The sequence below is a fragment of the Bombyx mori genome, chromosome 6, assembly GCF_030269925.1.
Source record: "Bombyx mori chromosome 6, ASM3026992v2".
Taxonomy (NCBI): domain Eukaryota; kingdom Metazoa; phylum Arthropoda; class Insecta; order Lepidoptera; family Bombycidae; genus Bombyx; species Bombyx mori.
The window spans coordinates 2,858,536-2,885,975 of record NC_085112.1 but is presented as its reverse complement, the minus strand read 5'-3'; the positions used below and the strand labels follow the sequence as shown (position 1 = coordinate 2,885,975).

The window sequence follows — 27,440 nt, the reverse complement described above, 5'->3', positions numbered from 1 at the left end:
TAGAGTAAAACTCTGAACTTTGTTTTGTTTTACAATTACTGCTTACTTTGATGCTTTCATACTTTTCTCAATCCGTGGACCTTACCCAATGGTGAGGATGGTGCCTCACGGGCATTGTCGCCAGCTCGGGCCCCTCAATGGTTCCTGCGGCAGTAGCACGCAAGCGACGTGCCGTTGCCTACGCGCGCCCATCTACTTTTGGCATGCATACTGCACGTGTTGCTCGCGTGCCGTAACTGTGCGCGTTTGCCTACTTCTGGCGTGCAAAATGCGCGCACTGCTCGCGTACCGCTGCCTGCGCGCGCTCATCTACTTTTGGCGTGCATACTGCACGTGTTGCTCGCGTGCCGCTGGCTGCGCGCGCTCGCCTGCTTCAGACGTGCATACTGCGCGCGCTCTCACTTCTTGCGTGCAGACTGCGCGTGTTGCTCGCGTGCCGCTGGCTGCGCGCGCTCGTCTGCTTCAGACGTGCATACTGCGCGCGCTCTCACTTCTTGCGTGCAGACTGCGCGTGTTGCTCGCGTGCCGCTGCCTGCGCGCGCTCGCCTGTTTCTGGCGTGCATACCGCACGTACTGCTCGTGTGCACACTGCACGTGATGCTCGCGAGCCGCCAACTTCACGGTGCCGTACGACTGGCAGTGATGCAGAGGGCGATGTCGCTCGATCTGCGGCCTGCTGCTTCACTCGTTGGGGCTATGATGCCTTTTGATTATTTATCAGGACGGTCGAGCGGGACGCCCGCCACACATGGTGCAGCCTCACATCGTGGGAGCAGACTGGAGCTGGGACGGCTGCCCTGCCGAACTTTCGAGAGGCGCGGTCCTAACAAGATCTTTCGCACGCTTCCGCATCATCGAGGGCCGGTTGCCGGTTACGACACCATTAACGTCGACTCCGTTACTGCATCCGAGCGCTGGAGGGCGCACTCCGACGTCGGCTTCGGGGGCCAAAGAGGTGTCCGTGGCTGATGCGGAGACGCACGGAACGGGCCAAGCTTCCAAGGCGCTGCTTGATGCGAGCGTTGGCACGGCGGACAGGATTGTTGGTGCACTTTCTTCATTACTTCAAGTAAGATCTAAGCATTATTACATCTCAAACTTTGACCCTAGTGCCCATGAATTTGACACGTGGTGTACGGAAGTAGATCGAGCTCGCGAATTAAATCGTTGGGACGATCGCGAATGCCTACGGCGAATTGGTGGTTGTTTACGTGGTGATGCTAAAACTTGGTTAGACGAGTGGGTGACCGGAGACCGCTCGTGGACAAATTTTAAAGCAGAGTTTAGATCGTTGTGTCCACGTGAGGTTGATATGGCCACTGTCCTTTATGACGTAATGAGCACAAACTCCAACAAATTCACCACGTATGCAGAGTACGCACGAAAGTCTCTTTTACGTTTAAACATCGTCAAGGGGCTTTCGGACGAATTAAAAACCGCCATAGTGATTCGAGGCATTTCCGATCCTCAAGTAAAAGCGGCGACGGTCAACGCTAAGCTGCAGTCAAAGAATTTGGTCGAATTTTTGTCGGTATATGTAAAACCACAATCTGGTGAGTCGAATTATTTTTATTTGGATCAGTCCCGTAACATTAAAGCAAGACTTCACAGAAGTTTGAATGATTTCGACACCGATAGAAGCAATGTGGCTAAGTTAGTAAAATTTGATGACAATGATGATGATGTTGGGTGATGATGTAGTTGAATCTGGTAATAGAACCTATAACACTCATGATTGCATAAAGAAAAGTTGCCTCTAAGTAGTGCTACTGACGAGTTAAACGTAGAAGACTGTGATGAGTGAGGTAAGAGTACCTCCATCGAGTGGTATAGCTGATACCATCACTATTTGGTCGTACTGTACGCACTTGTCCGTAGTCGTAACTGCAATTCACTTGTGAGTTGTTCAGAGGGCGATGGGCGGCTGGTGGTATAGCGGATACCTTGGTCTCAAAGGAGACTATTGTTGTGTTGGTCTAGTAATGACCTGAGAGTCGCTGACTCTATATTGTGAAGTGATGTGTATTGGTTTTATCATTTGTAGTAATGTTATGGGTGGCATAAATGACACTAGCTGCGCAGATAGCCAGGCCAAGAACGTTTTATACGATATGAGTTGTTATAGTTTCTGATTATTGTGTTTTGACTTTGTGTTGTCAATGATTGTTATGGTTCAGTTTTTCGGTTTACTACGATCCGGTCAGTACGGTCGAGCGGGACGCCCGCCACACATGGTGCCCTGGCGTGGTGAGTGGTCTCCAGAGGCAGTGTTGGTGCGTGCCGGCCGAGGCGCGCAGAGGCGCAGAGGGCCTGCCGGTGGCGCCCCTACTGATCAGCACCTTGCAATGCGCGCACTGCTGGCGTGCCGCTGCCTACTTTTGGCGTGCAGACTGCGCGCACTGCTCGCGTGCCGTTGGCTGCTGTTTTGCCCCGACATTGTGGCAATGCCCCGACATTGTGGCTGTTGTTTTGCCCCGACATTGTGGCTGTTGTTTTGCCCCGACATTGTGGCAGTGCCCCGACATTGTGGCTGTTGTTTTGCCCCGACATTGTGGCAGTGCCCCGACATTGTGGCTGTTGTTGTGCCCCGACATTGTGGCTGTTGTTTTGCCCCGACATTGTGGCAGTGCCCCGACATTGTGGCTGTTGTTTTGCCCCGACATTGTGGCAGTGCCCCGACATTGTGGCTGTTGTTTTGCCCCGACATTGTGGCAGTGCCCCGACATTGTGGCTGTTGTTTTGCCCCGACATTGTGGCAGTGCCCCGACATTGTGGCTGTTGTTTTGCCCCGACATTGTGGCAGTGCCCCGACATTGTGGCTGTTGTTTTGCCCCGACATTGTGGCTGTGCCCCGACATTGTGGCTGTTGTTTTGCCCCGACATTGTGGCAGTGCCCCGACATTGTGGCAACGCTTCGTAGTTGATATTGCCCTCTAAAAACCCCGATAGTGGTTATTGGATGGTAATGCTAACGGTTATGTTTCAATGTTTGTTGGCATTTGGCAATTGACAATGACGCAAGTGATTGTTTACTCAGTGTCTGAGAATCCGGACTCATTCATTGGCGAAACAATTAACTTTAAGCGTTTTTCTATACCGTATGTGCCTAACGTATACGGATATTGGTGGCCGCCTATTCTGATATGATCACTTGAAGTGCACACTTGTGGTCTGGTTGGAGTGGGTGACTGCTAATAATAGCAAGAACAGACATTGAGCAGCCTACTAAGAGTTTTCTGTTTTAAATGACGATGAACACGATGGGCACTTATCCAATGAGAATGAGTCCCATGGTGATCGTGTTGAAGAGGAGCAGGAAGACCAGGTTGGGGTGGTCGAGGGAGACCAGCTTGAAGGGAACCAAGCTGACGAGGCCGTTCAGCTGTCAGGAGAGGCCGTCTTAGAGAATTTGTCACTACCCGGCCCCTCTACTCAGTGACGTCAGGCGGTGGGGCGAGAGTCACGTCATCGCGCCAGGTGCCTATAAATAGCAACGCCTTTGCTCGAAACATTCATTCGATCGGTGGCGTTCGTGAGAGAAGGTAGTCGTGGACATGGTGTGCGTGAGTCATTGTTTTAAGTCTCTGTAAACGTGTCCCAACTGTAATTTTTTTTAAATGGTTCTTCTTCTGATTTTTAATACTATACTAATATATAAATCTACAGTGGTTCTTACGGATGTTTCGTTATAACTACTGAACCATGCATCCGATTGACTTGAAACTTGGTATCCGTGTAGAAAATACATGTATTTAATGGATAGGCTAATATTTATATGAGTGTTGGACTCCCTGCATCAGTTGCGGGGGCGTTAATGATGAGAATCTTTGTGGGGGTGAGAAATAATAATGTTAATTTTAAATGGCCAGCGAAACGGACGGTTACACCTAGTATATAATAAAACTATAGTGTGTGATTTATATATATTATATAAAAAAAATGTTATACTAAATTTTTTGCTTAACCTCGGTGGTGTAGTGTGTAAGTAGTAAGTCAGTCTGAAATATAGCGTTGTGCAACTAAGGCGTAAATTTTATTAAATCCCGTGAACCTATCTCCCCGCACTATAAACCTGAAAATATCCACTCACGTTTCAAGCTGAGTCTCGATATTTACGTTGTTGAAGTCTATGGGCTCCGGTAGCCACTTAACACCGGGTGGGTCATGCATGAATGAAACGAAGCAATTAAAAAAAATTTGGGGAAAATCTGTGGTACTCACTGTGTCAACCCCCCTCAAACCCTTCAAACCCCTTCAAAAAACAACACTTTATAATTCTGTTGGTTATAAATAAAATAATTAAAAACCTAGTTAAATGAACTGTTATCTCAATCTTATCTTCACTTAAAGTTTTCCAACAATATTATTTAAGAACAAAGTAACTTAGCGTACTGAATTAAATCACCCGGTAGTTTGCTTGTTACAGTTGAATTCAAGTTTCGTAAATAAATTCAAACTTTGTTAAGTAATTAAAGATTTCTAATGCTAAATTTTACCTTAAGTAGAAGTTAAGTGTTTGATATATAATAAAAGTTTTTTTTTTTAAATAAAATAGTAACAGAGCCGGGTCATGCTCTGATATGAATTTCGCTAAATGTATGAAAAACGTAGACTTATTACGAATAGAAGAAGTATTCGCCACCTGTCACGCGTCGGTGATTCAATGATGAAAATTTTTTCTGAAGTTTGATAGGCTTTAAAACTAACGATTTTAAATTTATTGTATGGTTTAAACCTTTTTATTAGTCATCATTTCTATGAAAAAAAAATGCTTGGGCCTATATTTTTTCTCTATGCGATCCTAAGTAATTCGATTATGACGAAACTCGGTACATTCGATGTCAGTACTCCAGACAACTAAAAACTGTCACTACTACATATTATTTATACTATTAGTAATTAATCACAGCTGAGCTAGATCAGATTTTATTCGACTTAAAATAAAAACATCGATATATTATCACAAAAATAATAAAATCGATTATTAAAATGTTTTATATATTAAAGTTTGAGATGTATGCCAGAGCCGGTCATATTTCAATAGTATTGTTAGTATGTCTGCCCACGTTTTCAACCGACGCTTGAATTATTTGCAAAAACATCCGGGTTATAAATTCGAAATATTATGTTTAAAATTTCTACTTTCTCATTACTCAGGATTACAAACATTGATGTCATTCGCAATGGAGAAGACATACAAACGGTCCGGCCACAGAGCCACGATAAGGATCCTAGTTGTGTTGCTGGTGATATGTCTGGCGGAATGCGCTACAGGTAAGAACATTATTCATTGTTACAATGTGCTGCACGTTCTAGTTAAACTTTATATCACAGTAATCCGTTTCGGTTTTTTAAGCTGTATTTAACACCACATTCTTGCAAGCCATTTTTCAACGTAATTAAAACTGAAAATGCTATTTACTAGTCATGTATTTATTATAGAACTAGCGGCCCGCTCTGGCTCCGCTCGGGTCTTTAACAAAAATTTCAACGATATTTGACGTTGTTTTATTTTTTTAAATAAAAGAACGCTTATTGCGGCCCAACTACAATAGTTACACATATGCTGTCAGCACACTTTTTGTAAATAGTAATGTGTTCTACAAATTCTTAGTACATTATTTTATTTTATCATCAATAGTTTTCGCAGGGCACGCGATGTAAAGAATATTTTAGGTATTTTTTTACAACTTGGGTTATATTATTGGAGTTTTAGTAAGGATCCCTAATTTTTTTCAAAAAATGTTATAGCCTATGGCACTCGGGAATAGTCTAGCTTCCAAACAGTGAGAGAATTTTTCAAATCGGTTCAGTAGTTTCGTAGCCTATTCAATACAAACAAACAAACACATCTTTCCTCTTTATAATATTAGTATAGATTGTGAGAACAATTCATTATATTTACCTCGGCTTTGGTGAGACGGAGATATAATTAAAATCCCTTTGCACATATTAATCTCATGTTTGAGACAACACGTTTCATTTCGGATACTTTACAGATTTTGTGGCTAGGGTGTTTGTTGTTCGTCGACATTAGAATATTATGCCAAGTAACGTCTGATATAAAAAAAAAATCTTTGAAAACTTTTTACTGGTGGTAGGACCTCTTGTGGGTCCGCGCGAAGTGGGTACCACCACCTTGCCTATTTCTGCCGTGAAGCAGTAATGCGTTTCGGTTTGAAGGGCGGGGCAGCCGTTGTAACTATACTTGAGACCTTAGATCTTATTTATATCTCAAGGTGGGTGGCGCATTTAAGTTGTAGATGTCTATGGGCTCCAGTAACCACCTAAGACCAGGTGGAATCTGAGCTCGTCCACCCACTTAAGCAATAAAAAAAAAACGAAACAACAATATACTGAAATCTATCACTTTAATTGATTTGGGGTTTCATTTTCACGATGAGAAAGCCACCAACGTTAGATATATATTTAAAAACGTCGAAAATTATCGAATTAAAAAAGGCGCAATGATAAAAACCACACTTTTTTTATTGCTTAGGTGTGTGGACGAGCTCACAGCCCACCTGGTGTTAAGTGGTTACTGGAGCCCATGGACATCTACAACGTAAATGCGCCACCCACCTTGAGATATAAGTTCTAAGATCTCAGTATAATTACAATGGCTGCCCCACCCTTCAAACCGAAACGCATTACTGCTTCACGGCAGAAATAGGCGGGGTGGTGGCACCTACCCGCGCGGACTCACAAGAGGTCCTACCACCAGTAAAAACACAAGATGTGTGTTAAATAATGTAAAATGCAAATCATTGCGTACATATATCCTATTGATAAAACCACAAACATGTATAGGTATAATGATATGAAGAGTTAATTGCGTTTTCTATACAATATTAAGAAAACAAAATTTAAAGCCTTTATTTTCTACAGATTACTTTATAGAGTATTCTTGAATTAAATAAAACTGAACTCGTATTATCTTATCTCAAAGAAAAATCCTTTTTTAAAAAAAAACTAAAAAGATTTTATATAAAAATTACATAAGAAAGGTTTTTCTTTACACATATATGTATGAAGTATGTGTTTTATTGTAGTTTATATCACGTTTTAAGTCTGTGCACACGTACCTAGCCCTAAATTCCGCAATAAACCGAAGGGGAACGGGGGTGACTGAAAATCAGACCAGTTTTTGATGCATTTAATACTTTGAGCAGCATTAGTTAAGCCACCTACCTTCTTTTGCGGTTTTATTTCTTTACTTGTTTTATCTACCTGTAATAATCTAAATCTGTATGAAAGGAAATAAATTATTTTATTATTATTTATTATATATGAAGTATATGTATGGAGATATATCGCCTTTTCGCATTAAAAGTGTACAATCTTCAAAAATATTCGAAATTGAGTTAATATGCATAAATATTTGGTATCACCAGTATTTTTCTTATAAATACTGTCAAAAGAGGGTAGTTGCGTTTTTGTTAGTTTACCTATGTTTTGACTACTATTAACAAAATTAATATAGAATTTTATCTTACTTTAAAAGATAGATAATTTAACTGGATTAAAATAAAAAATAAATGTTGCAAATATGATTTATATTAAAAATAGTACATGTTAAACCTTTAAAACACTCTCCTGTAAAATTAGTAAGTTTTGAGATTATACAGTTTTAATGCGAGAAGACGATATATGTGGCATTGATAAACTTCACTTAGTTTAGTAAAATATGTTTTTATTACGACCTGTGTGATCCGGCTGTAACAGATCCACATTATATTGAAATAATACACGACGTGTTTGAAAAATGTCCCAGTTTTTCGGAGTGATTTGTGAATCTCATTTACGCCCTTTTAGCGAGAAGAAATGCCTCAAGCAAATGTACGGATTACAAATAGGATCAGTTATGTAAGCCAATTCGGATAGTACATCCGACATTCGTGCGAACATTGTGTGGATTGTTAAAACTGAAAGCATCGCTCGTATCGCGAAATGAACCGTGAAACAAACGATGCGTGATATTTCGTAGAGATCTAAATAATTTGGACGACATACATTTGCAAAAACAAAATTATGAAGATCCTTGAAGTTTATGAACGTTCATGATTCATGTAGATCTTAGTTTTATGGTTAAAGTAGATTACACATGCAAATGAAAAAACACGTGTGCACCAGATTTGTCACATTAAACGTGAAATGTCACCATTATTATTCATAGAGCGTGCGTTTTTTTTCTTTTTTGTATTTCGCAAAAAATACGCACAATTGTTGCCGCGAATTTCATATAAAGGGTGATTTTTTATCTGCATTAGCTCGTTAGCAAATCAGGCTGACTTTAACGTATAAATGCGATGTCATATTGCTGAAAAATGGTGTTAATGCAAATATAAATTCAATTAGTTAATACTGTGTGTACATATGGCACTGAGACGTGGTCTCTCACAATGGGACTTATTAGAAGACTCAAGGTAACTTAAAGAGCAATAGAGAGGGCTTAGCTCGGAGATCCCCTAACAGACCAAATCTGAGATCAAATCAGGAGATTCGCAGGAAAACCATGGTAACCGTTATAGCCCAAATGTTTGCGACGTTGAAGTGGCAGTGTCCAGGGCACAATGCAAGAACGGATGGCCGTTGGGGCCGAAAAGATCTTTAGTTCATTTAGTTTGGTTTAGTTAGTTTCTTTAGTGGTGACCGCGTACCGGAAGATGTAGCGTGGATAGGTCTCCCACAAGATGGACCGACGACCTATTGAGGTTTGCGGGGTTCGTTGGGTGCAAGCAGCGTAGGACCGGTCTTGTGTGGTGAAGGTCTCTGGGCTGATTTTATAAAAAAATAATAACATTAATCTTTTTTATTGCTAAGATGAGTGGATGATCGTTTGAGCCCATAGACCTCAATAACGTAAAAGCCGTCATCCACCTTGAGACAAGAGTTCTAAGTCTCACTTTTTCAGTTCAATGGCTGCCCCATACTTTAAGCGGCACTACTGCTTTACGGCAGAAATAGACAGGATGGTGGTTAAGACAACTGTTATACAACACATTTGATAATTCTACCGTGTCTCAAGGTGGACGACATTGCCGTTGAAAAGGCAGGCCGACAAAATATGCGCTCCGCGCAAAACGCGTCAGATTTCACCCAGCCTTACAGGCGGTTCAACTCCGATATTCCCCAAGTACCCCTCTCAAAGTGGAACTCCTGAGATTTCCATCTGACCCAAAAAATACGTTGTGATTTATATGGGCTTAATAATCGCTTTAAATCATCATGGCTTGTGAGCTCAGCAATGTATCTGAGGTTTAGATATATGCCAGGAAATATTCGTAAGCCTTCGCACAGTCAAAAATAAAATTCGATAAAATTTAATAAAATGTTCATTGAAAACAAAAAATAAAAACCACAACACGTACAAGTTCTGTGTCCCTTGCCGATTTGATTCTTTAACACGTCACGAAAAACTTGTGTAGTTCGATCGAGAACTCTCGCAAAAAGAAAACATTTGTGACATTTACTTCATTATAACTACTAACGTATGACGTGTTGTTTGTTAACTTAACACATGTTATTGGCATATGGATTTTTTTTTAAACCATTCTTCACACGAAACTTCAGAAAATAAGTCCTGTTTACACCCACAGGTTTTGTGACTCTTTGCATCACTTACATACATTTATATGCGTCACTTCGCACTTCGAATTCTTATTTCAATTCCCGAAGCTGAAGACCGATAGTTACTGAAGCCTTGAGACATGAGGTCGAAGACTCAAAAGCATTTTATAACGACGGCCTCACGGCGCAGCGCGATCGTTCTTTGCAGCAGACATAGACCGTAGTACCTACCTACATATGTGAAGCTACAATATGCCTAGTTCGCTTTTAGGAGCTGTACTTGAGTAAAACTGATCATTTATTTATTATAGAATTGGAACTGTTATTCAATCTCTATTAAATTATTCATGAATCAAACAATAACAAAAGCAGAAACAATAAATAATTGGGGAGCACTCAGAAATTTCTATTCAGTGAATTAATTTATGAGTGGGCCACAGAATTAATTGGGCGTATCACAATAATAATACTAATGTTCTTAATTTTAAGTGGAACGATCTTCTCCAACCCGGTCTTTTCTGAAAAATGTTTTTTCTTTTCTTCTAAGTAGTTGTTTTGTTTATTCCATTGTTTAATCATTATTATTTTAGCTTACATAACACAATCAATCGATTAATAAACATCAAATTTAATTAAATTATCTACGAAAATTAATGATACAATGATAAATTGAGAAACTGGAAGTTTACACGATGCTAAGGCAGATTGAATGAAAAAATATTTTGTGGTGTTAGTTTTGTGAAGTCGTCGTGGCCTAAAGGATAAGACGTCCGGTCCATTCGTGTTGAAGTGATGCAACGGTGTTCGAATCCCGCAGGCGGGTACCAATTTTTCTAATGAAATACGTGCTCAACAAATGTTCACGATTGACTTCCAAGGTGAAGGAATAACATTGTGTAATAAAAAACAAACCCGCAAAATTATAATTTGCGTAATTACTGGTGGTAAGACCACTTGTGAGTCCGCGCGGATAGGTACCACCGCCCTGCCTATTTCTGCTGTGAAGCAGTAATGCGTTTCGGTTTGAAGGGTGGGGCAGCCGTTGTAACTATACTGAGACTTTAGAAGTTGTATCTCAAGGTGGGTGGCGCGTCTGCGTAGTTGATGTCTATGGGCTCCAGTAACCACTTAACACCAGGTGGGCTGTGAGCTCGTCCACCCATCTAAGCAATAGAAAAAAAACCGTGAGAAGTGTCATTATTGCAAGGTTAAAGTCATCATTATTTGACTCTACTATATATTTAAAAGTAATTATGAATGGTAGTAAATATGAATACAAAATTTTTGTTTTAAAATAAATTCACTTCTTGGGATTGAGGCTTGAATTAAAATCTGTGTGAAACGAATTGAATTACTACATTTTCGGAAGAGATAAATTTTTTGAAGTAGCCTCGACAAGCTTTGCTAACGAATTGGTATTATTATCTTCAATATACCTACAATAAGAGCTGATGACAACCCGTTTTATGAAATATTTGGTACCGTTTTCCTTAATATTGTTTGGTATTAATTATTCTATAGGGTATAATAAATAGATGCATGGCGTATCGAGATCTACACTCAGCATTGGGTGTACACGGGTTAAAGAAGAGAAGATATAAGTACAATTTTAATATACGCCGTTATTTCTTTCGAATTTTCGTGTGATTGGTTCCTAGCAGAAAAAGCTGTCTCCAAAGGTTTGACCGGCTTTGTGATGCCCGTATCTGGTGCTTTTCCAAGATCTACATCGGGCTGGCGGTCTCCCTTGTACGTTTGTTTCTTTATTGTAGGCAGACGAGCATACGGCCCACCTGATGGTGAGTGGTTACCGTCGCCCATGGACTTCAGCAATGCCAGGGGCAGAGCCAAGCCGCTACCTACCATACGGAGTGCCTTACTGTGCACGATCTTTATTTTATTGCTCTTGTAGGTACACTATACCCACTTCGAGGTGAGTGCAATATCGGGGCACTGTCAGTTCTATCTCACAATCCTTTGGATTATACCGGCTACCATGGTTACCGCGTCCTTAATTCGATCGCGTACGGAAACTCAAAGCATAGTCCACTCCGATCCTCTTTGGATATCTTTGTATCTTTATTAAGTATACGAATGTGAATACAAAGGCTGCTCCCTACACTTGAAACATCTTAAATATTGACAAAGAATATATGATCGATTTTTTGGATCGTACTTAAATGTAATTACAATTACTTTTACGTTTTAATCTCGGATTTATTATTTTGATTATCACGATATTTGGAATTTTTACTGTTATCCACGAATGACTATTTAATTAAGGCTACGAAAACTGAAGATACTATACATCGCTGATGGACCAGAAAATGGTTGTGTCTATGTCGCCTTTCTTCCCCTACCTAACCGTCGGTAGTTATTCCAACTATTCCAACTTCGCGCGAACTGACAAGTGAACTCACCGGCTCAACCTGAGAGAATTGCTAACACTAGCCCTAGCAAGAGCAATGCTTCGCAGAATCTACTACCGGATCGGAATCGCGACATACTGAGAAGATCCAGCGAGAGACTTAGTGGGTTTATGTTTATGCTCATCTGATAATGATTTTTTTTTTTTTTATTGCATAGATGGTTGGACGAGCTCACAGCCCACCTGGTGTTATTTGGTTACTGGAACCCATAGATATCTATAACGTAAAATCCTGCCTCCACCTTGAGATATGAGTTCTAAGGTATCAGTATAGTTACAACGGCTACCCCACTCTTCAAAACAAAATGCCATTACTTATTGCTTCACAGCTGAAATAGGCAGGGCCGTGACACCTACCCGTGCGGACTCACAAGAGGTCCTACCACCAGTAATTACGCAAATTTTTATTACACGATATTATTCCTGCACCGTGGAAGTCAATCGTGAACATTTGTTAAGTACGTATATCATAATGCCTATAAAAACTACATAATACTTAGATAAATTCCCTTGGTATTTTAACTAAACTATAATACTAGTCTAGTAATACAATTATAGTTGTTAAATATTAACGTTGACACTTAAATTAGGTCGTACGTTACCAAACGATCGTAAACATGGCCAATGTTTGTCAAAGATATTAAATCTGGTTCTTAATGTCCGACATAAAAGTTGTTCAAGTATCAATATTATTCGGTCCGACAATAAATCTCATTTAGTCCCACGGTAAATCGTTATTCAATAGATCAAATAAAGGAATCGTTTTGTTTTAGTGTAGAATTAAAAATCAATAAGACCTACCTAAAATCGTTTGTGTTATCTACATACAAAACCATAGACTTATGAACTCAGTAAGTAAAACTAGCGTACTTTATTATTCTGTGTTTAAATTGAATGTTTTTTTTTTATCAAAATTAATAACGGTAACTCTGTTTGAATTTCTATAATTATTTTTACAAGAAATAAATACGAAACATCATTCGCCCGTATGCCATAAATGTCACGTGAACTTTTTGAAATGAAACTTCTTTAGGCGCATGGGGGTAAAATTTTTACAGAACGTCACGCAGGTATGCAACGGAAGTAACATCAAACTACTATTGAAATTAAGTACTTGTCAAATGTCAGTAGTAGTAGTTGTTGTATTTTTCCAACTGGAAAGGCAAATGTATCATACCATACAGCCTAATATTTTATAATTTTTTTGTGAAAAATGTTAATAGGAATTGAAATGAAATGAAAAGAATTTGGAACATTAATCAAATAGCATGAAATTAAATTAGTCAATTCAATTGGCAAAATATTAGTCATTTACAATTTAGAAATCTAAACATAATGTGACTGTCAACACTGAGGTTTGAGATTGACATTTGACAGACTTTTGGCGGGAACATATCTTCCTTTTTCCCTTCCTCTAAGTCTTGGAAATCTAAAGTTTTAGATTTGTATAAATATAAGCAAGACTTATAAATTAGTTCGCCAAAAAAGTTTCACTTCTGACATGTGTACTTTGTACTCACGCACTTTTTTTTATTTGTAACTTAGTCAAATTATTATTGTCTTCAAAATTTGGTAGTGTTACCACAATACGCGCTTATAGCCAGAGGGCGCCACTCACCTTTTCATAAGCATTTTATTATTTCTAACGTTTTGATTATTTTTCATTTTCCGTGATCACCGACTACACGAACACGGAAACGCTCGTAAACGCGAGATAAAATCGTAAAAGTACTTTTAATTATACTATATATTTATCGTCGGACATGAATCATACTAATCCCATGATTGGGAGTCACATTGAGCTGATCTTGTTTTCCTATTTAAATCCCGGTTGGTCATCATCTCAGCCCATAGCTGGCTACTGCTGATAGGCCTCCAATTGACGTCCATTTTTTATAACTTTGAGAGGTTATATCAGCGTAACCTTAACTAGTAGGTGAGCTCACGTGGCTCAAACCTGACGACGTTGCTAACACGAGCCCTAGCAAGAGCCGTGCTTCACAGAATCTACCACCGGATCGGAAACGCGACCCACTGAGAAGATCCGGCGAGAAACTCAGTGGGCTGTGTCTGAGGGTTAATTTACTCGTCGAGCCCTTCGTCACAAGCGACGGGTTCGACGAGAACGATGACCGGGACGTCCAGTGCGGACGGTCCGTTCCCACCTGAAAATTTTAAATAAATTTTCAGGAGGTGGCACATGCAATTTCACATGGTTCTAAATTAATTACTTATCTCAACTTAAATCATTTAGGCCAATAGATTCGGTCATACATGTGACAGCATTTGTCTGAGAAGAGACCAATTAGGAACTTAAGTCGCAGCACCAATAATTTCTAATTAAAGAAGAAATCCGAATCGCACCACCATGACAATGCTGATATTTTCGTTTAAATAACATTTAAGCTATCAACGATTTAGATAATATATTCATTACTTAATATATAACTAGATGATGATGGTTTTTTTTTTGATAACGCCTAGTGGTAGGACCTCTTGTGAGTCCGCGCGGGTAGGTACCACCCCCCTGCCTATTTCTGCCGTGAAGCAGTAATGCCTTTCGGTTTGAAAGGTGGGGCAGCCGTTGTAACTATACTGAGACTTTAGAACTTGTATCTCAAGGTGGGTGGCGCGTCTACGTTGTAGATGTCTATGGGCTCCAGTAACCACCTAACACCAGGTGGGCTGTGAGCTCGTCCACCCATCTAAGCAATAAAAAAAAATAAAAAAAAAATTGTTGTGTCTTTAAAGCAGTTAGTTACATTAAATTAATAAAAACTAGAGGTCCCGCAGTGGTCGAAATTCGACTATAATTAATTGGAATTGTGAGTTTGTACACTGTTATGATTGTATTTTATACTTCTTTAATCACATTTTTTTGCCAAGATACTATAAAAAATATTAACAAAGACAAACAACATTTAATCTCAATTTGACAACAGACGCCAAGAACAAAAGATTGACAATAAATAGTATGCATGCGTGTGCGTCAAATACATGGTATGTAGTGTGTGTAATGTTTTCTTTATTGATTTAATGTATCTTTTATGCATTATTTTAAAAAAATATTAGCATTATGCACTTCTTTTCTATATTCTCTATAAGTGTGGAAAATTTCATACTCCTCCGTCCGCGCAATTTTCGTAAAAAGGGATACAAAGTTTTTGCTTCACGTATTAATATAAAGATAGTATTATTATCCGCCAATAGATGACGGGAAGAGTTGATTATTGAAAACACGAATAAAACAACATTTTCTGAAATTAAATCGTAGCTAGATCGATTTATCGCCCCCGAAATCCCCTGTATGCTAAATTTTATGAAAATCGTTGGAGCCGTTTCCGAGATTCAGAGTATATACATAATATATATTATATACAAGAATTGCTCGTTTAAAGGTATAAAATATTCAGTGTTATTCCAAAGTATTGACGTGTCCTAACAAATTCTGGTGATTAATTAAAAAGCTTCCACACAAGCTAAAATGTATTAGACTAAATACAGGTATACTTACAATTAAAACATTGAGGTAGGTCTGCACGCCATGCCTTAGAATGAATACTGACAGAATAGAAATGCAGAATTAATGTAATTAAAAATATCGAATTACAAAAAAAAAACACAACGCCAAATAAATATATAAAAACATTACAATAGTTTAAATGACAGTCCGCTACAGCTAATTTCTGTTGCACTGAGTGCTATTTACATAAAATTACTAGTCGATTATTACACCAAAATTAAAATTTTAGTTCAAAGTAATGTGACGCCCACACGGGTATGTACCACGCATCCGAATTCGGCTGCGAAGCAATATTACCTTTAAATTTCTAAGCTAACAGAACAAACGTTACAGCAAATAATAAGTCGTCGTGGCCTAAAGGATAAGACGTCCGGTGCATTCGTATGTAGCGATGCACCGGTGTTCGTCTCTCAGGCGGGTACCAATTTTTCTAATGAAATACGTACTCGACAAATGTTCACGATTGACTTCCACGGTGAAGGAATAACATCGTGTAATAAAAATCAAACCCGCGAAAATTATAATTTGCGTAATTACTGGTGGTAGGACCTCTTGTGAGTCCGCGCGGGTAGGTACCACCGCCCTTCCTATTTCTGCCGTGAAGCAGTAATGCGTTTCGGTTTGAAGGGTGGGGCAGCCGTTGTAACTATACTTGAGACCTTAGAACTTATATCTCAAGGTGGGTGGCGGATTAACGTTATGGATGTCTGTGGGCTCCAGTAACCACTTAACACCAGGTGGGCTGTGAGCTCGTCCAACCATCTAAGCAATAAAAAAAATCTATATAAAAAGTTCTAAATTAGAAATGAACCAATCCGGTGACATAGTAAGAACAAATTCCAGACACTAGTGATCACTAGACAAAGACGTTTGCTATTTCATTCGTTTAACAGAGCCATTTAAATTGCAATTTCATTTCATAGTGGCATTCGACCAGTGCCGGATTAAGCAAGCACGGGACCCGTAGCAAATTATTTCAAAAAGCCCTTGATCTACTATGGGTTCTTAAGTATAAAGTGGTAAAAAAACAAATCAATAGTCTATACGTTTATTTGCCATCTATACGTTACAGCTACACAATTCTGCTACACATCCACACTGTGTCGGGTAAGAGTGGTTGCATACGTCAGACTTTTTGTAGAGCTGATTATCAGGCCGATTGAAATTTTACACGTTTATACAAACAACTTTTTCTTAATAAGTCACTCAAAAAATTAAGCTCGGGCAGAGATGAGTGGGTTTAAATATGCGGGGCCCCCGTTCGCGCGGGGCCCGTAGCAATTGCTACTCTTGCTACATGGTTAATCCGGCACTGCATGATGCGACGCATCTCGTTTGAGTTGCCAGCGGGGAACAGGACGTTTCCGATCTGTATGCACGTCATAACACACCTAATAATCACATGAAAGAATGGAAGAACGATAGTTTGATTAAACCACACCATTGTGCTTTTTTTTTTGCTGAAACGTCTTTCATTTGTTTTCAATTTAAAATCTGCAATGGTTTATTTTCCCTTTGCAGTATATCGTTTTCGAAATATTATTAGGTAGTTTCATTGGGTATCCCAAAATTATTTATGCCCACTTCTTATCCCCTTGCTATGTGGGGTCGGCGCGCATGTCCTCTTTTTCCATTCAGGCTTATCATACGACACCTCAGCACTTACACCCAACCCTTACATATCTTCACACAGTCCATCCGAGTCCTTCAAGGACGCATCCTCCTGACATTATCGTCAAATTTCATACTGACGGTCTTCTTGGCAACAAAATTATCTTCTCTTCTATAACTTGCCTATACCACGATATCCTTCCACTCTTTATTTTGTCTATCGTTGGCGCTACTTTCAGTTCTTCTATATACTCATTTCTAATTATATTCATTCTTCTTACTCCACACAGCATTCTCAACTATCGTATTTTTGCTACACGCATTCTTCTTTCATTCACCACCGGATTGAGTATCCCAAACATCGCCCTTAAACAGTCCCAAGCTACAAATATCTTCTTGTGATCTGGAATAGCGAAAACTTATACGAAACAAGAACGCTAATATTGCGCTTAATATCAAATATCTCTAATAAGGACACTGACTTCGTCGGTCAATCTATTCTGAAATCTATTATACAGAACTAGCGAGACAATCACCATCGTAGCAATGATGAAATGAAACATAGCAAGCTATAAATAACTATTTCTAAGTCTTGTATTGCACCACGAAGTAGAACCGATGTTACATTTCAACGGTCGCATCTTTGTGGGACTTTTCAATAGCAAATCGGTCCATCGCGTCAGAAATAACTAAGATTTGGGTTTATAAATCAAAAAAGATCATTCACAATTAAGTAGACCGTATTTTGTTCTGCTTTTGTATCGAATCTCATAAATTTCATTCTGCCTTAAAATTACAGCCCGGATGTAAAGAGATAACTTTTAGTTAATACTACTGTGTTTCATCCACAGAGCAGAGAATTAACAATAGAGGTAGCAAGGCCTCTGTCGTTCAGAAAGTGAATGGATGACGCAGTCAACGCGGAGGTATGTCCGGAATAGCATGCGCTTACTCGCTGCACATCTATGCAAATGAAAAAGTAGTTTAGAAACACGAAAACAGCACTTTTGTTAACAGGAACACACCGTTGCTACCTCTGTTTTATTCTCTACTCTATGTCGTACTAGGTTTTTGCCATTTCAATGGTGAACACGCCAATTATTGTTACCAGGCATGTGCTTGCACAGGTATTAATATTATGCTTTTCAGAGAATGGTATGATTGTTTTATTCAGAAGCATTACTGTTTACCAAGATTATTTTTTAATTAACTTTATTAAGCGTTTGAGGTATAGTTGGAATTTTGTTGGAACTGGATTTTTTGTTGGGCATTGACTGTTTGTTTTAACACGTAAAGGTTCTTCGATTTTTATTATTTTTAAATGCCCTTGTAAGCAAATCAGCATATCACATTATTTTATTCCTACCTAAGCTGATGGTCTAGAGAGACCATGTCACCGTCGCCGGGCTAGTAGTTGAACTCACAGGGCTCAAACCTGACGTTGTTACTTACACGAACCCAAGCAAGAGCCGTGCTTCGCAGAATCTACCACCGGATCGGAAACGCGAACCACTGAGAAGATCCTGCGAGAAACTCAGTGGGCTGTATCTTTGGGTTAATTTACTCGCCGAGCCCTTTGTCACAAGCGATGGGTTTGACGAGAACGATGACCAGTATACCTCATGGTGACTGGTTACCACATAGACATTAGCAATGCTAGGGCTACAGCCAAACTGCTGCCTCCGGTTAAGTCCTCTTCGCAAGCCTCTCTTGAAGAACATACTCTTGGATATATCATAGCGCTCGGGAAACACCGTGGAGAGAAATTCATTTGGAGGTCGGATGGTAGGTACGTGGCAGAAAATATCTCGGAAAATGCACTGTGAATAATTGCAATGGTTCTAGGCAGTGATGAACTTTTACATTCACATTAATATTTATTATAATCCATTATGGAGCAGCAACTGATAACTCCGGTAAGTTTATGTACCAGTTTATGACTCTCTGTGAACGATAATGAAATAAACATCTCGTAATGTGATCTTTCCCGTGAAAAACACATGTAATGCTTAGCTTATCGAGTTGTTCCTGTACACATTAAAATCCACCTTCCGTTTGGGCAAATGATTACAAAGACCACAGGCTATTTAAGACAATATATATTCTGGATGCCGTAAGGTTTAAGTGATTATGGGTCTCCGTGAAAACATTACTAATAGTATTACGTTATTGGAATAAAATTGGTACTTTAATATCATACCGGTCGAGGGCGCGTGCATCTATTCTGAATACAATAAAATACATAGAAGAATGTTTGATATGTTCATCTATATATTAATACGTGAAGCAAAAACTTTGTACCCCTTTTCACGAAAATTGCGCGGACGGAGGAGTATGAAATTTCTCACACTTATAGAGAATATAGTGAAGAAGTGCAGAATGCTAATAATTTACTTAATTATGCATAAAAAAATCATTAAATCAATAAAGAAAACGTTACACACACTACCATGTATTTGACACACACACATAATAATATATATATTCTTTGTTTATTGTCAAACTTTTGTTATTGCTTGAGGTCTGTGGTCAAATTGACAATAGGTTAATATTGCCAATCTTTAATATTATTTGTCTATAGTGTAGTCTTGGCGAAATTTGTGATTATAGAAGTACCTATAATAGTCTTTGACAATGGAACCATAATATGTTCAAACTTATAATTTCAATGAATTATAGTCGAATTTCGACTACTGCGGAACTAGTAGTTCATATAATGCGACCGTTAAGATGGATAAAGCAAATATCCTACTCTTATGAGATTTGGAATATGATCTTACTGATGATGTTGATTTTATTATCAAAATACCTTTGTTCATCAGATATTTTGACACTATAACGGCAATAAACAAATTTGCTGCCTACCAAATTTAATAAAACGTCAACAAAGATATGTTCAATCAATGTTCTTCCATCGAAGACTATCAATTGGTACATATACACGTAACCGCACTTCGTAATCAATGTACGTAGCGCTCCCATAACCGGGCCCCCGGGAAATCTTTCTGCATACACCGGATTTTTAAGCGAACGTTTGTTTCCAATGTTCAAATTGATGTTCTGCCTTGTTCAATGGGCTTGAATGTTTGTTCATCGATCAGAACGTAGTCTATGGGGCATTGCGGATGCAATGGTGCAAAGCTGGCTACGTATTGAGGAAATACCGTCCGGTTTTTAAATAAGAAATATTTTTTTATTTATTTTGTTGCTTAGATGGGTGGACAAGCTCGCAGCCCACCTGGTGTTAAGTGGTTACTGGAGCCCATAGACATCTACGACGTAAACGCGCCGCCCACCTTGAGATATAAGTTCTAAGGCCTCAAGTATAGTTACAACGGCTGCCCCACCCTTCAAACCGAAACGCATTACTGCTTCACGGCAGAAATAGGCAGGGCGGTGGTACCCATCCGCGCGGACTCACAAGAGGTCCTACCACCAGTAAAAAAGGTAAAGTAAAGGTAAAAAAAAGTAAAAAGGTTTAAAGGTCGTCATGTCATTAATTTCGTGGAACTGACGTGACCTTCCTCCTGACATTGCTAATATCCATGTACGACGCTGATCACTCATCAGCAGATGGACCTTATGCGTATCTGTGTACAAAGGCAATAAGTAAATCTTCAAACAGCTCTAGTATACAGAACTGGTGGTTCAAACGTTGTGTATCCAAGAATCCATTAGGCCGACACTCAGGTTAATGCATCGCCCAATTTATTCGCTTTCCATCGATAGTGGTTCCCTTAAGTTGAGGGTACCTCACTAAAATCAATACGAATTAAAAGATACTGCACCGGTAATGTATCGTCTCGATATTTCTAGGGTTTTGGTATTACGTTGCCATTTAAGAACCATTTAAGAGCGACCTACCCTTCAAACCGAAACGCATTACTGCTTCACGGCAGAAATAGGCAGGACGGTGGTACCTACCCGCGCGGACTCACAAGAGGTCCTACCACCAGTAATTACCCAAATTATAATTTTGCGGGTTTCATTTTTATTACACGATGTTATTCCTTCACCGTGGAAGTCAATCGTGAACATTTGTTGAATATGTATTTCATTAGGAAAAATTGGTACCCGCCTGCGAGATTCGAACACGGTGTATCGCTCAACACGAATGCGTAGGACGTCTTATCCTTTAGGGCACGACGACTTCATATATACACACAATTCTATACCATGTATGAACACAGTTCCATGAATCACACTGCGTCAGGACTCTGAAACTGCGATAGGTACTATAAGACAAATATTTTTTTATATAGAAACTATCGACATCTTGTAGCGGATGCCCCTAAACTTATACCATAATTAAACGCCTTAACTTTAACAACATAACTAAACACGGAAAATAAAAAAATAATAAATCATATAAGTTATTATTTGAGACAAATTGATTAAATTTTATCAAGTTGTGGTTTCTTTTTCCAGATTTACAAAGTCTTTCATTAAAAATTAAATATAGGATAGGTAATAGGTTCCAGTAAACTTATTACCAGATGAACTATGAGCACCTTTGATATATAAATATAATAGAAATTTCAAAATTAATGCAATTTACAAAAGCCTTGTTTGTTTTAATAGCGAGAAATGAGGCAAACGCCACAAGGAAACAAATGTTAAAAGTTGGTTTTTGTTTGTTGAAATCACTCTTCCCTTCGACTTTTATTACCCTGGTAAAGGGTGTCATTTTTTCTAGGATAATATTTTTCTGTAAATTTTTTTTGGCAGATAATCTCTCTCTCTCTCTCTCTCTCTCTCTCTCTCTCTCTCTCTCTCTATCTGTGTGACTTATTTAATTATGTTAAGAATCGCTTCGTAGTTACAAAGATTGTTTTAGCATTTACAAACGGAATGAAATAAATAGTAGTCATAATTCTGAGCAGCATTCTGGGCGAGGTTAAATAATTAATGTTCATTATTATTATATTATTATAAATAAATATGATTTTCCATGAATTTTTATTTCAGGTTCCTGCTTAAGCTACGGACATTCATGTTGGGGAGGTGAGTTAAACTATTATATTATACTTTTTCATTTATCGCAATGAAATAATATTCTCTTGCTCTGACAATATCAAGAAATACATAATATTTCGTTACCTAGTCCGCAATTAAAAACTGAAGTCGACAACCCAACGTCCTCCAGTTTAAATACATTGCCTGCGATGCAAAAGCGGTGGGCGATTTTTTCTTTTGAAGCCAGTTGAGCCTAACCTTTCACCAAACCTAACACCACTTTTCATTATTCAATGGTACATAGTTATGTTGTAAATATAAATGTTATAGAAAAATACAGTAATATTTAAAACTTTTAAGTAATAGACATGACAGTAATTCTATTGTTGACATCTAAAATACGCTTTTATAGAAAATCCAACCTAAAAATAGAAAATAAATCTTTAAATTACAATATTTTTTTTATTGCTCGGATGGATGGACAAGCTCACAGCCCACCTGGTGTTAAGTGGTTACTGGAGCCCATAGACATCTACCACGTAAATGCGCCACCCACCTCGAGATATAAGTTCTAAGGTCTCAGTAGGTATAGTTACAACGGCTACCCCACCCTTCGAACCGAAACGCATTACTGCTTCACGGCGGAAATAGGCGGGGTGATGAATTATAAATAGTGTAAGAAAAAATGATTTTATTGTAAAAAAAGCGTGCACGTTTAATTCAAATTTATATAAAAGCGTATTTTTTTTAGTATTTTAAACTATTATTTATTCGTTTTGAATTTAACCAGAGTTGTTTTGGCTCCGGATTCTAGTAAATTTTGAGTACACGTGAAGTCATTCTACGCTAATTGCGTTGACAAAAATATATGCAATACATTACAGCAAGACCATGATTTAAATGAACGTTAGCACTGGGTCATTAGCGAACAGTGACGTTTTATGTTTTGTAATCAAACATTAAAACCCCTAATCACTGATTCCTGTCCACGCGTCCACTCACACGTTTTTTTTACCTTTGACGGCTCATTTTATCTTTCATATTGCTCCCCATTTTATCTCTGAGCTTAGGGAATATTGCACAATAATGCGACATTATAATGTCATTGTTGTAAATATAGAAGTCTTATCAGTTGTAAGGATGAGTGGGTTTTTTATGTCTGGAAGCTAAAAAAATGACAGTTGTTACTTCACAATTGCAATCACAATTACAAAGTGCTGCTTGAATTTTAAATACATTTGAATTTATTTTATAATATTAGATAATAGCTAGCTGACCCGGCAAACGTTTTTTTGTCACACTCTTCTCGTATTTTATCATATCGCGGACAAAGTACTTCACGTATTTTGGAATTTTAACTCGTCCAAAGTAATTTATAGTACCTACTTGTTTCAGTTCGTCTAGTTTTCTAGTGACCTTTCGTTATGAATTATCTAAGTCTAATTGAGGTATCGATTTTCTAATTTGATCATAATATAGTTTTTGCAGTAAATCTGTCTCCACATGAAACTGAGATGTTCTAAAAAAAAAGCCTGAAACAATTAAATTTTTAAAAATGTAAATTGCATTTTTGGTCCTTCGACCCTATTGCACCCATTTTTAAGGATTAAGATGAACGTTCGCAACAGTGAACCCTGACCTGATAGCAAAAGCAAAATTAATCGCTTTTTAATTAATCTTTAGATTTAAAATAATAATAATTTAGCACTGCAATGTAGCGCATTTAAAATAAGCGAGAGCGCGGAGTCCTTAACCTTATTTGTCGCGGCCGCGTTCGTCTTTGTTATACATTGCCGGTTATTAGGTACGAAGATGTTGATATAAAAACAATACTAGATTATAATATTACACGGATAATGGAAACTCGGTGTTAACCTGGCATTTTCCATTTTAATATAGCATATTAATTTGATTCATTTAATGTCAGCTGTCGTTTTAATCCATTAACGTCAGCCATGCCGATCTTAATTAGCGTTGTGTTAAATACGATTTTATCAACGAAATGGCGATCTGCGAGTTTGGACGGAAGTTCCTTTTTTTTCTTTTTTTTTGTGGTTTTGATTTAAATTTCCGGAAAAATATAAGTTTTGTTACAAAGTTTGTTAAGGGTTGTTATATGGAATTATATCACTCCAAATGTAACAACGCGTTACAATCCGTTTGAAGGTTATGCAGAAATATAATAGTGACCGCAGTCCACTAGTGCAATATTCAGAAACTGCTGCTGCCCATTCTCCTGTGGATCCCTCTGTCGTATTTTACGATACCCACGGGAAGACATGGCGGTACTATTCCAGGCACTAAGCAATCAAAATTTCCCTAATATTAATCACACAGTGTCGGTAAAATATTATCAAAAAAATTAATTAAGCTTACCGGTAAGAGATCTTGCAAGTTCGGGCGGAAAAGTACCACAACCCTGCCTATATCTGCCGTGAAGCAGTAATGCGTTTCTGTTTAAAGGGTGCCCTAGTAACAGAAATCGACATAATTACTTCAGTGCACCGCGTAGAGCACTAGTGACCTACCTACATGGCAGTCAACGTGTATCATGTATGCTATAAATTTCTATTCACTATTTTCAGCTCACGGTAAACGTTCAAACAAGTCTCCGATCTCCGCTCCTGACTGGTATTTCAATAGAATGCTTCGTCGTTTCGCCGCTAATGCTGAAATGGTAAGAAAATAATCTACAAAGCCTTTTAAAATTTAATTTGATAATAGTAGTCAACAGATAATTACTTAGTTATACCTAATATTGTTTTGTAAGCCTTTAGTTGTTTTAAATTAAGAAATCATGTTACGGTTTTTGTTTTTAGTAAGCTTTATCAAGTTATTCTTTTTTAAGTCAGGGATCAATCAAGCATCTTCAATTCCGTGATAATATCTGAATTATATTTGAAAGTAATTGTAAATAAATATTTTTATCTCGTAACGTGCTATGTTCGTAAATTTGAAATTTCAATTAAATTTCAAATTAATTTATCACCATGGTGTCGATTTGTCAAGTTACAATTTTTTTTATTTACCTACGATTAAATACCATCTCTCTTTTGTTTAAAGAACTTCCAGAACCAAGATCAAGCGCTAAACTCAAATGACGATACTAACGCCATCTATCAGAACAACGTTGAAGACAATGCTCCCGGCTCAGACAGGCTGTTGTAAGTAGTTAATAGTTATTAAAATAAGATGGCACTAATCACTACGAATTGAAATTTACAATATGTATTTTCTTCTTTTATTTAAATATAAAATAAAAGTATCGATCTTAACATTTTTTTTAGTTTATCGGTTTTAATTGATGAGTTTATGACAATTATTAAAAATATTTATAAAATAAATGTTAAGAAATTTAACTTTTTCCTTATGTAAGATAATAGATGGCGCCACTGACACTTTTTACCAGTATGTCATAAACCATTATTACTTAAATTATCGTATTCAGGCTGCGTAAATTTATATTGTAACAGTTTTTTTGTGCCTATTATTATTTGGTCGTTTTAATAATTTTTTGTGTATATAATCAATAAATTAAACGTTTTCGAAAACATTTTCACATCAAAACAGTGTCAGCTAAATATCAAAGACGGTAAAATAATCCAATCTAAGGTTACTAATTACAAATAAATATATATATAGGATAAATTAAACTGTAAATCTAAATTAATGGTAGCCAATAGTAAAGGCTGTATCGAGAAGTGAAAGCCTATTTGGTTTAAGCGACATTTTTGCAACTTTACAAGAGAGTCATTTAAAGTTTAAATTTCGGGAAACATATCATAACAAAAACCTTCTTTAGCTATTTTAATGGAGTAAACTTAATTGAAAGTAAATTATAAATATCGAACTGTTGATGCTAATACCAAATAAAACGTACCTTTGATTACAATGATAAATGTCGCTTAATACCTAAAAGAAATGACGCATACACGATATCGATATGTACTTACGTATTCTCGTACATACAAAGAAACATCCATACAAACATATAAACATATTCTCTGCTATAGCCGAACAATAATAAAATCTAATTTCCTTACAATTTCAGTACTGTTAGTGATGAAGGACCAGTCGAACTTCCATTGAGTCGCAGCCTTGAGGCAAAGCCAATGTTGGACGACAGCTTGCTCCCGAAATACAAGATCTGGCAATTAATGGTAAATATAAGAAATGAAAAATCACACGTTTCCCGTTTTTGAAGTGAAACTTCTTTAGGCGCGTTGCGAGTAATATTTAACTCGCGACAAATTCGTTACGGCTAGAGAGAAAAGATACAATTTAGGAAGAGTGAGAGTGAGAAAAGAGATAGAGTGTCTCGCGAACCGCTCGACCGTGAAGAGAGAGAAAGGACAAAGCGAGCTAGGATGTTTTTTTTTATTTATTGCCCTTGTAGGCAGATGAGCATACGGCCCACCTGATGGTGAGTGGTTACTGTCGCCCATGGACTTCAGCAATGCCAGGGGCAGAGCCAAGCCGCTGCCTGTTTCTCTTATACAGTCTTATAAATAGCATTCCCTAATTTTTTTTAAATTGATTGACATAAACAATGAAGATAATCGCATTTCTACACATCGCAAAAGATGTTTCAGTTCTTTCACGGACTCCAAGTTTGCAGGCGCACCATTTTTTTTATTAGTTAATGTGGTTACAGTTAGACCCGAATGCCGTGACCAAAGATGAGTTTTGAGGCATAAGCATTAAATTTGTTTTATTACTGTCAAGGAGTTGAAGAGGTCACGGCTCACTTGCTGCTCAACGGTTGCCGGAGCCTATAGACATCGCCACTCATCTTGAGACATCATTGTGCTTAGTGCGAGTTTTTTAACGTTCTCGAGAGCGTAAAAGTTAGCTTAGTTATTTGTTAGTTATTTGTATGGAATGGAATCGTTTGCCTACGTTTTCCGCTAGGGGCGCTGTTCCAACTGCATACAAAATTGGGCCAACTTTTACTCTATCGAGAACGTTAAAAAACTCGCACTAAGCACACAGATCGAAGTCTCAATTGAATTGTAAAGAGGCTGTTAAATCCTTCAAATCAGAACGTAATATGATAGGCCGACTTGTGGCTCAATCCAATCCTATAAATCTCCATACTAACTTTAATGACGCTAAAAACTCCATTAACCCTTTTAGTGCTGAGCTTATTTTCACGTATTTTGCATAAATTGCTAAAGAATTATTGAAAAAAAAAGCAAAGCAAAATAATTTGTAAATGGTTATTTTTAAATGTTATCAAAATTTATTAGAAAGGTTATAACGCTAAGACACGTCCATACAGTTCGATACCTAAACTGGGCAATAGTCGGTATTCCGACGCTCCGCACTTTATATGTAACTAGCGACCCGCCC

The 27,440-nt window shown here is 38.0% G+C and overlaps 1 protein-coding gene across 6 annotated transcripts in view; it reads left to right on the top strand.

Annotated features, from left to right (window-relative positions):
* LOC101735342 (neuropeptide CCHamide-1) overlaps positions 1-27,440 on the top strand; it is a 37,938-nt gene that overhangs the window by 9,944 nt on the left and 554 nt on the right. For 2 of the 6 annotated variants that reach the window (XM_038011800.2, XM_062668963.1), the window contains exons 2-6: positions 5,158-5,274; positions 22,101-22,136; positions 24,674-24,765; positions 25,152-25,252; positions 26,140-26,248. In XM_038011800.2, coding sequence (XP_037867728.1) covers positions 5,172-5,274; positions 22,101-22,136; positions 24,674-24,765; positions 25,152-25,252; positions 26,140-26,248 — 441 coding nt within the window. In that variant the 5' untranslated portion in view covers positions 5,158-5,171. Of the gene's footprint in view, positions 1-394; positions 3,564-5,157; positions 5,275-22,100; positions 22,137-24,673; positions 24,766-25,151; positions 25,253-26,139; positions 26,249-27,440 lie in introns of those variants that run through there. The other 4 variants (XM_062668962.1, XM_062668961.1, XR_009973350.1 and 1 more) reach the window with 4 other exon arrangements.